Raw genomic sequence first — 11,750 nt, 5'->3', positions numbered from 1 at the left:
TCTTTATGTGTATTTGCTTTTTACATTGGATTTGGTTTTACTGTTGCAATTGCTTCAATGGAGAGAGCATTTTTCGCCATGTATATTATTAAAAATCAAGTTTGTAACATAATGGGAGATCAATCGTTGAATGATAGCTTGATTGTTTACATTGAGAGAGATTTTTTTGCTTGTATTGATAATGAAACTATAATTAATGCAACGTTTTCAAAAGATGAAAACTCGTCGTGGACAATTGTAACTTGTATTATTGATTTTGTCATGAATTATGAATCGAAATACTATCTTTCTATTTCTTTAGTATTATTTTTTTCGTAAAAAAATTTAGTAACTTTTTACACTGACTCTTTCACCACATAATCTTGAATCCGTCGGCCATGACAAAGCCAAATGAATGTTCGAGATGTATAGAAACTTACGGACCTATTAGCCTCTCTATGCTCCATATTGTTAATATCCCTCTTATTCGAATCTTGTCAATCTTTCAAGTGGTTTGCTGTATTCAAAGCCAAATACCAATAGAATTAAGTTTTTCAGCAAGAAAGAATATAATTGGTGCTAAGGAAGAATGGCAAGGGCATATATAAAATTGCAAACCCTATCTGACTGATATAATATTATTATGGTACGTAAATGTATACAAAGTTAATTATAATAAAGTACGTGATGAGACACTTTTTAAAGAGATCCCGTGAATCGTACGTAATATAAAAAATATTTGTGGCTCTTTTAGATTATTAAAATATTTGAGCTCGTTGGTAATTGCCGATTGGGGTTGGCAGTTTGCTTTAAAATAAGAACAATGCCCCTGCCATTACAGTGTTGGTGCATTCTGCATGGCTCAGCGATTGCTTGGGTGGTCAAAGTGGAGGAGCCAACAAAAGGGCACTAACATATGTCCAATTGGACAACTTGCAAAATTGAAGCGACAGTCACCGTCAAACTCATGTAAATCCAAGTAGAGTGGTTATTGACAAGCCTCCATCAATTTAATCCTTGTTTACATAATATGCAAAGGTCATTCACTTGTCATCACCATGCTCTCCTCAGGCTCAGGCTTTAGTTTTAGACATATGAATTATGAAGTGATCATATATTTTTTTATCCGTGGTTTTTCTATGTTGTAGAGAAAGACAGAAGAGAAGAGGGAAGAAGACAGTGGCCACATGAAGAGAAGAGGGAAGAAGACGTTGGTCAGACGAAGAGAAAGAAAAGAAAGTTAGTGTTAAGAACTCATGGTAGAATTTGCCCCTAAGAAAGTTAGTGTTAAGAACTCATGGGTAGAACTCTAGGATATGCTATTTTTTCAATATGGGAGCTTGAGTCCTAACATTCCACCACACTTCTGTACCCAACGTCCTCGTTGGCCCACTCTATCGATACTAATTAACCAGGTTGTAGCCCTTTCTTCCTTTGGGGCGTTTTCACTCAACTATCAATATTCAATGACTCAATATCATGCCCATACATGACACCGATCATCTTAATTCAGCCAATATGTCACCCCTTTTTCATGGAATTGGACCCAGTTTTGTGGTAAAACTATGCTCTGATACTAAATGTTGAGAACTCATGGGTAGAACTTGCCCTTAAAAACCGGCTTGTAAGGAAAATGTGCCCATAAGCCCTTAAACCACTCTAGGATATGCTATTTTTTCAATGTGGGATCTTTGAATCCTAATAGTTAGGGCCCGTTTAGTTCAAGATTTAAGAGTTTGAGAATGAGTTTCAAAAACTCATGTTATTTTTAAATATCACTTTTGACCCTTAAAAAACTCTTCATATTAATAATAAAAAATCAAAAGTATAGTTGAAAAACTAAACAACTTTTTATTCCTAATATTACACTAACCAAATACCGAGAGTGACATTTCCTAGTCTCATTTCCCCAAAAGAAAAAGAATACATCCTTCATTCCCATTCTGTAAGGTGGATTGATTCAATGTGGGGAGGAGTATGGTCTCTCCTCAAGCCTAATTAATAGGACAGAGACGCGAGGAACATAAAGTGGTATTGAAATGACCACATATTATGGGCAACTTTATCCCCCTTCATTTCCTCTCTATCCTCTCTCGTCATTAGAGCAGTTCTTGTCAATGGACTAATTGCGGAAGCAATAACAAATAACTAAAATAAATTGGTATTAGTAAGTGGGGTATATACCCGATGAATATTTGTGAACTCTCTTTTTCCAATCGCTTGTACTAAAATAAAGTATTATTAAAATTACCATACTATGTTTATTATAAGCATAAAGTTAAAAAAGATCAAATAAAAAAAACATCATTAATAAGTTCTTGGAGTTAATCGAAGTGGTGAGAGAGAGTGAGACGACGAGTTAATATATAGTAAAATGCCTAAAGTTATTTCTCTCCTATGTAATAATAATATTATATATATTTATTTTTTTATTTTAGAAAAAGCCTCATAAATACCAAATCGATAATACGTAACCAAGTCCACTTGAGTTTTAAAAACTATTTTCCGATTTAGTTAATTTCATTTTAAGACTGGGTTGCAGTTAGTGGGTGCATATAAATATGGTTCTCGAGTCCTAAACTTTAAGTATGCTTGGCTCCTGTGTGTGCATATATATATTGATCTTCAGTAGCATATGGCATATAGGCATGCACAATATGACTTTGAAATCAGCCCCACACCATATCATGTGCAAGTGCAACAAATCAAAGATAATGAGCACATTTTTAATTAGTCATCTTCAATTTGGCCATCCACAGGGAAACCTCACACTTACTAGAACAGTTCCTGATGCTCCACTACATAAACCCCACACCACTGCGAATATGACCAGGCCATTTCTCTCCACTACATAAACCCCACACCACTGCGAATATGACCAGGCCATTTCTCTCCAAGTAAAGACAGATGAAGAACTTTGCTGTTCTTGGTCATAAACTAGAGATGCTTTCTAGCTATTCATGCAACAAACTGCCTTGCTTCTCCCAATCTTTTAAAGCTCAAATTCGATCAATTTTTCGTGTCTTGCTCTTTCATGCCAACCCTTTCTATATCCAGCTTGTTTATTTTGTCATGCTCTCTCTGTTGGGTTATTTGGCTTTGATGTTCACAAAGCCAAGAACTACTAGGCCCAAGGACGTTGATGTGTTCTTCACATCTGTGTCTGCCACAACAGTCTCAAGCATGTCAGTAGTGGAAATGGAGGTCTTTTCAAACACCCATCTCATTATTTTGACCATTTTGATGTTATTGGGTGGGGAGGTTTTCACTTCCATGCTTGGACTTCAATTTACAAGGTCCAAAATTATTCCCAAGTTTCATGATCATCAAACAGACGGCAGAATTGATGTAGTCAATACCAAAAACCATTTCCCAGACTCTAATGCTGATCAAATTGAGTTGGGTTTGGCTACTCATTCACATTTAGAGAATGAGAAACCGCAAATTATTGATCACATAGATGGTATGAACAACAACAACAACAATAAGTATAATTCTATTAGGTTTTTGGGTTATGTAGTTTTGGGCTATCTTTTAGTGGTTCATATAGGTGGCTCTATTTTAGTTTCCTTGTACTTCACCCTTGTCCCAAGTGCAAGACATGTACTTGAAAAAAAAGGCATTGAAATCCCCACATTTGCTGTTTTCACCACGGTTTCCACCTTTTCAAATTGCGGTTTTGTCCCGACAAACGAAAATATGATAGTTTTCAAGAACAACTCAGGTCTTTTGCTTCTTCTTCTTCCTCAACTCCTTCTTGGCAACACTTTATATCCAGTATGCCTAAGATTTCTGATCTGGGTTTTGGAGAAAATTACCAAGAGGGTGGAATTTAGTTACATGTTGAAGAATTATAAAGACATGGGCTACAGCCATATGCTATCTAGTCTTCGTTCTTTTCTTCTGGCCCTTACTGTCTTGGGCTTCATAGTAGTTCAGGTTATACTATTTTGTGCCATGGAGTGGAAATCTGAAGCCATGGATGGTCTGACTGCCTATCAGAAATTTGTGGCCTCAATCTTTCAGACCATGAATTCGAGACATGCCGGTGAATCCGTTATTGATCTCTCTGTTATCTCCCCTGCAATCTTAGTGCTCTTTGTGGTGATGATGTGAGTCTTTGTCTCTGTCTCCGTCTCTTAAATCTACTAGCATTCATTAAATTCTTTATAAAATTTTGTTCATCAAGTGAGGTTATTTTCTCAATAATTTTTTCTCGATATTATCAAATTTGGACTATTAACGAAATTTCCACAATATGTTAAGATTGATGAAAGAAAAAAAGATAGCGACACACTCACAAATAATTTAGTGAGTAAATTTGATGACCGTAGCATTATTACTTATGATCATTTGTATGAGTATGGAATATTAATTTCCTTTACATTTACTAACTTTTAATTACTCTCATCATATTTGAGAGTGCATGGACAAGTGTGAAAATCTATTTTTTGAGTGCAAATACTATTTTCCTTTGATTATTGAAGGTCAACTAATAATTTTGAAGTTAAAATACTATTTTCTTTTGATTATTTAAAAATAATCTCGTATAAAATATTTAGCATGCATGTTATGTTGCAAGATATACATATATATTTCGCATAATCAATGATTTTGATTCATTTCCATTAAATAAATGTCACTATCCTAGTGATTAAACCCACACAGGCTCAAATGAGGCCTTGTGATTTAATTTCATCTTCTCTTCTCTCCGGCCGTACATCATTTTCGTATTTGCTCTCATCAATTCCTATAACTAAATCCATCTTTGTCACTGCGCAAACCTATTTCTTCCCAGAAAATTGGACTACTTTTGAATATGAGTGTATGCACTTTCCTTGCTAGAATCTTTTCTCTTATATATATATATTTCTAGAATAAATTGGAAAAAAAGAAGAAGAATTTCTCTCTTATTCTCATTACCAGAGAGTCCATGACTTCATGGTCATATATCCTAAATCTTCGACTTATTGTTTGCACTGTACCCTAATCTCTTTATTATACTGAGTGGCTATATTCTTGCCAAAAGAAAGCATGCATGACTTTTCACTGCATGAAAGTGTCTCTTCGATGAGATTTTGCATTTGTTATTTGACCCCACCCTTTTGGTGTTCATGCCAGTTGGGGTTCCTTATTCTTGTAAGTATAAAAGGAATAAAGTCAATCAAATATGGAGCTGATGCTCTTATACACAACAAATTTAGGCAATTTGCCGAACCTGATCCATATACCCTTATTTCCAACTTTAAGTATATATTGTAAGGGCTTGTAGCTGAAGCGGTTAAGAGCATTGAGGTCTTAGGTTCGATTCCCCTTTCCTTGATCAATATCGATTATATATAAAATTAAAAAAAAACTTTAAGTATATATTTTCGGGAAGAAGTATATATAAAAAAAGATAAATAAATTGCATATTGTGGTTGTGAATTTTAATAATTTCTTTTATACAACTCAGGTATCTTCCACCATATACTACATTTCTTCCAACAACTAGCGATTGCGAAGACTCTGCCTCAGCAAAGGGCATTCCAAACCCAAGAAAGACTTTGGTGGAGTCTCTAGTATTTTCACAACTGTCTTATTTAGCAATGTTTATCATTCTCATTTGCATCACAGAGAGGGAAAAGATGAAGGAAGACCCCCTCAACTTTAGTGTTCTTAACGTCATTATAGAAGTAATTAGGTAAGTATATACGTAATTACATGCTTTGTTAATTGTGTTCAACTTATGTTTTACTATATTTAGTTCTATGCCTTCAGCAAGAACACTAGTGTTTTCACCTAGGGGCCTTAGAAACTCACAGACGGCCCTGGCGGTAGGAAACACTAATGCTCCGATTGGATGGAGTGATTATAAATCTAAGGATTTAGATGACATTACAATGTTAAGTTGTAAGATTACGCATTGCTACAATCCATGCCAAGATTTTAAAAGCAAATGAAGAAAACAATGGATTTCAACTGACTCATTGCATATAGTCATCTCAAATCTATTACAAATGTACTAGTCTGATGTTTTCTAGATTTATATCAAGTTTAATTAGCCTTGTTTTCAAATACAAATCGTTTCTTTCAAATACCGCTGTCCAAATGGAGCCCAATGTAATTAACAAAAACTGCGTTTGATTTGTAGTGCATATGGGAATGTTGGGTTCTCAACTGGCTACAGCTGCAAGCGTCGACTGAAACATGAAGGTGATTGCAAAGACGCATGGTCTGGATTTTCCGGAAGGTGGAGTACCCAAGGAAAGCTTATACTCATCACTGTCATGTTCTTTGGGAGGCTAAAGAATTTCAGTACTAAACATGGCAAAGCTTGGAAGCTATCTTGATTCTAATTAAATTAACTGATCGATTAGGTTTAATTTCATACATAACATCTTGTACATATGTCTGCAAGCGAGTTGCATGTAGTTGTTAGATTCCTGCAAATTAGCATATCAATGGTGTGTTCCAAATGGATGTAATGAGAGCTCTTCCCAATTACATATAATGTACAGTAGAGTGTTTGGAGACAAGTACGATCTTCTTGGGCTTCTTTAAGAGCTTCAATCATTAATGTTGTGGTATTAAACTAATTGGGCTGATTGAGCTTTACTATCTAAAAGTGGATATATAGTTTTGACTTAAAAAACAACCTACATCAAATATGTTTTTATTTTATTTTTATACAAGTTATTTTTGGACAACAGAAGCTTGAACATATATGACCTTGGGTGTAAAGATAAGTGCTCTTAACTACCTCACCTACAAACCCTACAATATATCAAATATGAAGTTTATAAACGATCTTAAGTCATCTCGTTATCTTAGATCTAGGTCCAAAACGATTAGTTGTCATTGGGTAAATTCACACTTTTTTTCGTTTTAGATGCATGTTTTTTAACTTTTATTACTTTTTTGTTGTTGTGTCGATTGTACCTTTTGAAATAAATAAAGAAAACACGTTGAAAATCCAAACTTAATACATTATTTCCTTATAATTGAGTTTCAGAATTTAACTTTTGAATTCTTTTTTGAAGAATATTTACCTAATATATCATTGATAAAATACAATATAATCATAATAAAAGCAAAGACCCACAAATTAAATGCGATGGCTGATTATGATGGCAATGACATGTGGCTCTACTAGATAATGTAGTGCCAAACCGACAAGTCAATGCAAAGAGAGACCTAGTAGCCGACCACCCATGATACGAGGATGAAGTGGTGATTATCAATAAAGTAATGTTATGGAGACTATAATAAATGATTATTGTTGTAAAACTAAGGGAATTGAGAGAGGATTTAAGAAAGTACGAATATGGAGAAAGCCATAGAAATGTTCTCTAGACCGGTTCTTATTCTTCTATTATTACTTCATATGCCTATCTATAGACATAATAGTTCCTTATAATATTACAATGGTAAGTTGATACATACATCATTGATGAGTCATATAGCACCAATAGTTAGGTATGGTGGGCATCCATTATTTGTATATATTTATAACAATTATCTCTTTTAGCATATTAATTAATCAAAGGCATTTTATGAGATTTTTGAAAATGAAATCAATCGTTGTAAGAGCTAAATCATCAACTTCAACCAAACCACCGTTCTAATTGGTACACTTGTCATATTATGCGTGTTATGAAATAGATCATTGCTAAATTTTATTCAACCCCGTTATTGGTTCTAACTTAACAATTCAAATCCAACGCATGTTGAAAAACATTTTGTTACTTTCAGTATTGAGCCACCTACATTTAGATTGTTGTGGATCATTTTCTATACTCATCCATGACTTGAATTGATACATACAACCCTTACAATCTCCACATTCGCGATATCTAAGTCAAGCTAGCCATCCATTACACTTTCAAGCATTATGTGTGTGACATGGTCCCTTACAACTCCACATTGGACAGGACTTACTTGAGTCCACTAAATCCGATCTAACACTATGGGTTATAATGGGTTGTATGGGTGGCTAAGGCTACTTCATGCCTGGCCTTTGTTGTGCCCCTAGTGTTGGATCTAGGTAGTTATAAACATATATGACATCCCTAGCATGATTACTATAATCGCATACTAATTAGCCAATTTTCCTAAATGAAAATTAATCTACGTAAACAATAATACTAAAAACACCAACTTATCATACAACTTTTAAATACCAATCGATGAGGCAATTTCTCAATAGTGGACACGGGTTGTACGCGGAGGGGTATCTAAATATTCAACTGTATATGTTGTCACCTTGGTCATCGATCATCAATCAGACTTTTAGAATAAACAATGGCAATCATTTAATTGTCTCTACATGGACTTGACAAACTAAATACCAAAACTCACCAACTTTCTAAGACCTTTTCTACTTTAATTCCAATTCAAATGTATTCCGTATGTCATGTGGGCAACTATTCTTATGTTCGAATTTTCTATGGCAATTTAGATGTATGCATGTGATGCGGTTTTACAATTATGCGCATTACTTCCTATACTTTTCCACACTCAATATGTATGCACACATTGTGCCATGTTGCCAATTATAGTTTCTTAATTTCCGAGTCATTGTTCCTAGATCCAACACACATTCGTTGTATGTTATAATCGGCATATACATTTATACCATGCTTACTAATCCGTAATCAGATGAGAAGGAATTGAATTGAGGATGATTTGAATTGAGGAGAGTTAGAATCCGGATTCCTACGAAGTTGTTTACTAAATTATATGGAATTGAGGTAGGAGTGATACTGATTCCTTATAAGCTGTTTACTTAATTACCATGAATCGGAATTGAAATCCAATTTGATTACTAAAATGCTCTTGTTATTGGGTTAAAATAGATAACAAATTTGAAATTTTAAAAATTGTGTGAGGATATAATGGGTAAAAAAGATAGATTCCATATGGGTTAGTTATCCAATAATTAGAATACCACCTTCCAACCAAGAGTTCAATTCCTGCAAAATCAGGAGTTGAATTCCTGATTTTGTGTAGACCCCACTTACATTTTTATTCATCCATGTGAAATAAACACTGGAGTACTTCGTATAGAAATTCAACTCCATATTTTGATTTCGATTACAGATTAGTATACATGCCATTACAGAATATAAAAATCCACGTTAAAATTCCAAATCAAAATGATATAATATAACATATATAATTATGAGCCTTTTCACTCATTTGCGAAATAATTTCAAGTTTTATGTTTTAAGTTTCACATGATCAATTAATTTGTGTATTGAATTACAAATCAAGAGATACTGTGGATATCATATAAAAAAGCCAAATCACTTTCAAGACGGAAGATATCTCAGAGTGAGGTTGGTCATTCACGCATGCTCTACATACGCCATTCAATAAAAATACTCGGAAAGTGCTTCTTATAAAACCGCTTTCAGTAGAATCGCTTATTATCAAAAGTACTTCTTACAGAAGCATTCTTAAACGGCTTCAAAATTCAAGTATATAATTTCTTATAATTTGCAATGAAAAAAAATATTATTAAGGGATAAGGTGATCGCACTAGGAGTGGGAATAATACCATTTTATATATTAATTACTACCGCAGTCTTCAATTATTAGTTAATGGATAGGATAATTTCTCATCCGTTGAATTTTCCCTTACTTTCGCCACATGTACAAACATGATGATGCTCACTAAAAAAAGTCTTAGCTTCAAATCCTAAACCCAAAAAACGAAAATGATACTACCCAAGTACCATTTTGTCGCATCGTGATCTGATCTAGAATGGTTCCTTTAAGATATGAAGTTGAAAATAACTAATTATTGCTGTTGACTTGTATATATATAATGCCGCATGTCATCAGATTAATCTGAATGAAACTGCAGAAATAAATTATTTCAATCATCTCTCTCGATTGAGCATATTGGGTATATAGCATTGCTCTAATATATATATGGAATCTATCCAGCTAGGTCTCACCTTATTTTTGATACAAGCGGTATCAGGGAAAGGTGAAGTTAAACTTAGGATCTTGATCGAGTTCAAGAGTAAATACTTTTAATCAATTGAGCTACAATAGTATTCTTTGCGTTGGGTCTCACTTTATACATTAGAGATATGATATACAATAAGATCAGTTAACATATTCCAAAAAATTACAGGCGAAAATTTGTATTAAATGACTCGTGTTGTATTAAAAAGGAAAAATAAACTAAAATTTTCATAGAGGGATCCCGAACCTCTACATTTAAACATTGTGCATTTATTCGCATTTCGAGACATCTAAGACATCTAAACCATTCTAATAATCTAATGATTCAAGATACGACAATTTAATTTTTAACTTTTGACACCTATCCATTTAATTAATTACAATTTAACACTGTTAAGTCTAAATTAGACTACAAACTGCAAACTTGCATAAACTTAGACTGCATAAATGCGGCTGAAACCATTGCCACCAAACTGAGAGAGAGACGTGGAAAAACTTGCTAGAAAATCAAAACATGTAGTTGGTCAAAATTATAGTACTACCGTGGTACCCATATACTGTTAGTTTATGATCAAAGTCACTGAACTCGGGGCACATTATGACATTGCATCATTTAAGAACACAAGGGACCCAGTGACCAACTAATAATGGAACTGATTGTATAAACTCACATATTATATGTGTATATATATGTTTTATTTTGATAATGGACTTACGTTATATTTGTTGCATGGTGTAGATAGTTCAATGATGTACCTATCCAGATAATTCAATTATGTGCCTATAATCTACAATAAATTTTATGCCATTTGGATGTGTATACGATTGAATCAAAGTTAGATCAATGGAGTTCCTGAGGTACTTTGGCTAAAGAGTTTGTTGAGGGTTCTAGGTTCGAGCCCGAGAAAAACCATGAGTATACACTGTTATAATAAGGTTGCTTTTGATATTTCACACAATCTAGTGCAACATGACCGTACAAAAAACAGTAAAGTCAACCCACATTTCATCGAGGAAAAGTTAGAAGCACAAATAATTATATTTCCTTCTGTGAAAATTATAGATCAACACAAATGGTATGACGGCTTCGCTTCAAAATGAAGGATACGGGTTTGACTCCGTTATCATCATCACAAATGACCGGTTCAGTTTAGGTGAACCTGCGGTTTGAGAAAAGCTAAACCGTGAACTGAACAATAGATTCCAATTCAATCCAGTTCACAACCTAATTTTCAAAAAATAAAATAAAAAAAATCGAACCAAACCAGTTCAACTAGTCTGATTTGATAGGTTTCTCGGTAGGGAACGTAATTTTCAAAAAAGAAAAAAAGAAAAAAGGAAAATCGGACCAAACAAGTTCAACTAGTCCGGTTCGATAGGGTTCTCGGTAGAGATGCCTAGCCCTACGTGTGCCACATAGTCGTGGCTCAACAGAGTATATTTCAAGAGATGAGAGGGTCAAGTTTCGGGGGTTTTCAAACTTGGTTTACTTGCTTTAGTGATTTGGCTTTTAGAGGTGTGATGCTACATGAAATGATTATGTGCTCTGGAGGTTCAAGCGGGATGTTGGATGCTCAAGCGTTGTGTTTAGTTTTTCGCACGTCGTATTGTACGGTTAAGATAGACAAGTTTTGTGTGTGTGTGAATTTAGAGGTGATTTTTAATAAGAGAGATTTGTATTTTTTTTAATTTTTTTATACAAGTGATATTAGAGGAGGAGAGAATTCAAACACAGGACCTTCGATGCAGGATAACTACTCTTAACCACTTAAGTTATAAACTCCTTATTAATAAAAAAGACTTTAATTTCCCTT

At 34.1% G+C, this 11,750-nt stretch overlaps 1 protein-coding gene across 1 annotated transcript; it reads left to right on the top strand.

The window, feature by feature from the left end:
- Window positions 1-2,809: 2,809 nt before the first annotated feature.
- Window positions 2,810-6,497, top strand: LOC103323590 (cation transporter HKT1;3-like). Its single transcript, XM_008225588.3, has 3 exons — window positions 2,810-4,091; window positions 5,435-5,662; window positions 6,113-6,497. The coding sequence occupies exons 1-3, from the start codon at window positions 2,887-2,889 to the stop codon at window positions 6,309-6,311; spliced, it is 1,632 nt and encodes a 543-aa protein (XP_008223810.2). The 5' UTR covers window positions 2,810-2,886; the 3' UTR covers window positions 6,312-6,497.
- The last annotated feature ends 5,253 nt before the right edge of the window (window positions 6,498-11,750 follow it).

The sequence above is a fragment of the Prunus mume genome, linkage group LG2 (genome assembly GCF_029339155.1).
Source record: "Prunus mume cultivar Tortuosa linkage group LG2, ASM2933915v1, whole genome shotgun sequence".
Taxonomy (NCBI): Eukaryota; Viridiplantae; Streptophyta; class Magnoliopsida; order Rosales; family Rosaceae; genus Prunus; species Prunus mume.
This window is presented reverse-complemented; position numbering and strand designations above follow the sequence as displayed.